This window comes from Gigantopelta aegis, chromosome 8 (genome assembly GCF_016097555.1).
Source record: "Gigantopelta aegis isolate Gae_Host chromosome 8, Gae_host_genome, whole genome shotgun sequence".
Lineage (NCBI taxonomy): Eukaryota > Metazoa > Mollusca > Gastropoda > Neomphalida > Peltospiridae > Gigantopelta > Gigantopelta aegis.
Window position 1 is genome coordinate 65047880 of NC_054706.1, and position 1981 is coordinate 65049860.

The following is a 1981-nucleotide window of genomic DNA, read 5'->3' on the forward strand; positions in this document are numbered from 1 at the left end:
ACTTTTTAATTAACCCTTAACTACTCATTGAGTAACCTTGTAATACAGAATTAATACTGGTACCTATCACAATAAAGACAATAACCTACAGTTTACCTAGGTCCTCTAGGATGACTGGCTAAGCTTTAATAATTTTAGACAGTAAGCCTACAATTTACTACGTTAGATTACCGGCAGCACCGTCTAAATAATATTGGTATAATACAGTATTAAAATATTTAAAGTCACATCAATCACATCAAGGTTATACAACAGAGCAGAAATAATATATTTACCAGTCCGGACGGACAACGTTTCCCCTGGAAGCCTTCCTGTGTTTCTCCCTGATATCTCTAAAACCCTAGCTATTTATTATAAAACCCCAGTATCGCATCGCGGCACCGACTACCTACAAGTGATATTTCCACAGAAACCAAGACGACAATTTTCCTTAGATGGCCAGACTTGCTGACGCCTAATCGCCAAAATCACGGTCGTAAAAACCGCACTCGCGGAGGTATTACGTAACTACTGGCCACATGGCCTCCGCAACTGGGCTGGGTGTGTATTAGGCACAGCTCGACCACGGTTGCGCGAAGGTATTACGTAACAAAGTGCCCACCTGGGCTTAAGTGCATATTGGAACTGCACACGGAACTCTAAAACAATTAATATCGCCACAGGCGAAAACAAAATTAAGAGCATGTTCCGTCACACTAGTACAAATATTAGAACAACCAGAAACACGTTTAATATACAGCCACTAATATTTTATGCAGAAAAATATATTTGATATGTAATTACAGTCGTTAAAAAGTATCTGTTAGTAGACAACATCTTAAAAATTGCAGCAAACTCAGGAATGTCCCTTTAACATGTTTTTTGCAACAATCGATTATGGATTTTTATAATCGATCACCACATCGGTAGAGCCATACCGATCAAGTTTCCATTATACTGTGATCGATTATTGAAACGTAACTAATATAGCATACAGATATTCTTTACCTACGAGGTGCGATCAAAAAGTTCCGATACTACGCCTCAAAAACAGCAAGAAAACTGTGCCGGATATAATTTGGGCCGCCGTCTCCTTCGAAGTAACCACCGCTCCCTGCGCTTCTGCCACGCTTGAAGTGCCCCATGGAAGTCATGCTCTTTAAGCGAGTCAAGAACCATCTGCGATTCGCGCTGGATCGCCTCCATGGTGTCAAAACGGCGACACTTCAGATTGAAATTCATCTTGGGGGAGAGAAAGAAGTCGCAGGGAGCCAAATCCGGCGAGTAGGGGTGAGAAGCTCTGTGAGGAGCACGTTGTCATGATGGAGCACCCATTTGCCATCGCGCCACAGTCGAGGTCGTCTGTGCAGAATGTCCTCCCTCAGACGCCTCAGCAACTTCCTTGATGGTGGTCCGACGATCCTGACGCACAATTCGTTCAATTTCTTCAACATTTTCGGGGGTTGTGCTCGTGGAGGGTCGCCCTGACCTCTCGGCATCCTCCAGTGGTGTTCTGTCCCTCTTAAAGCGAGAATGCCACTCAAAACACCTCGCCCGGCGCATTGCTTTGTTGCCGTAGGCTTGCTTAAGCATTTCGAGGGTCTCCGTTACTGATTTCCCGAGTTTGACACAGAATTTGATGTTTGCTCTCTGCTCAAGTTTCAGGTCCATAGTGAAATCGCAAATAAGCAAGTACACGTGGTCACAAAAATGCGTGTAACGCAGATCCCGATGTTGAACGCGCGACGTCACGTGGCATACTGAATAACGAAAGTCACTGCTCACTTCTGCTGCACGTGCATGGCAATGTCGCGCTAAATTCGTTCGCGATAGGAACAGTCTCGGAACCTTTTGATCGCACCTCGTATTTGATAATAATATATTAAAAAAGTAAAACATGCTTATTATGAGTTCCTCAAAAACAATTATATAGAGATAGATGGAGGGAAACGAGGCAACGTTTTAATGTCCATTGTTCACAGAATAAAAATAAATAAGTTCA

At 43.3% G+C, this 1981-nt stretch overlaps 1 protein-coding gene across 1 annotated transcript; it reads right to left on the reverse strand.

Annotated features, from left to right (window-relative positions):
* Nucleotides 1-1296: 1296 nt before the first annotated feature.
* On the reverse strand, nt 1297-1650 carry LOC121379780 (protein GVQW3-like). The gene has a single exon (XM_041508432.1). It carries the CDS (start codon nt 1648-1650, stop codon nt 1297-1299), a length of 354 nt encoding a protein of 117 aa, XP_041364366.1.
* Nucleotides 1651-1981: the final 331 nt, after the last annotated feature.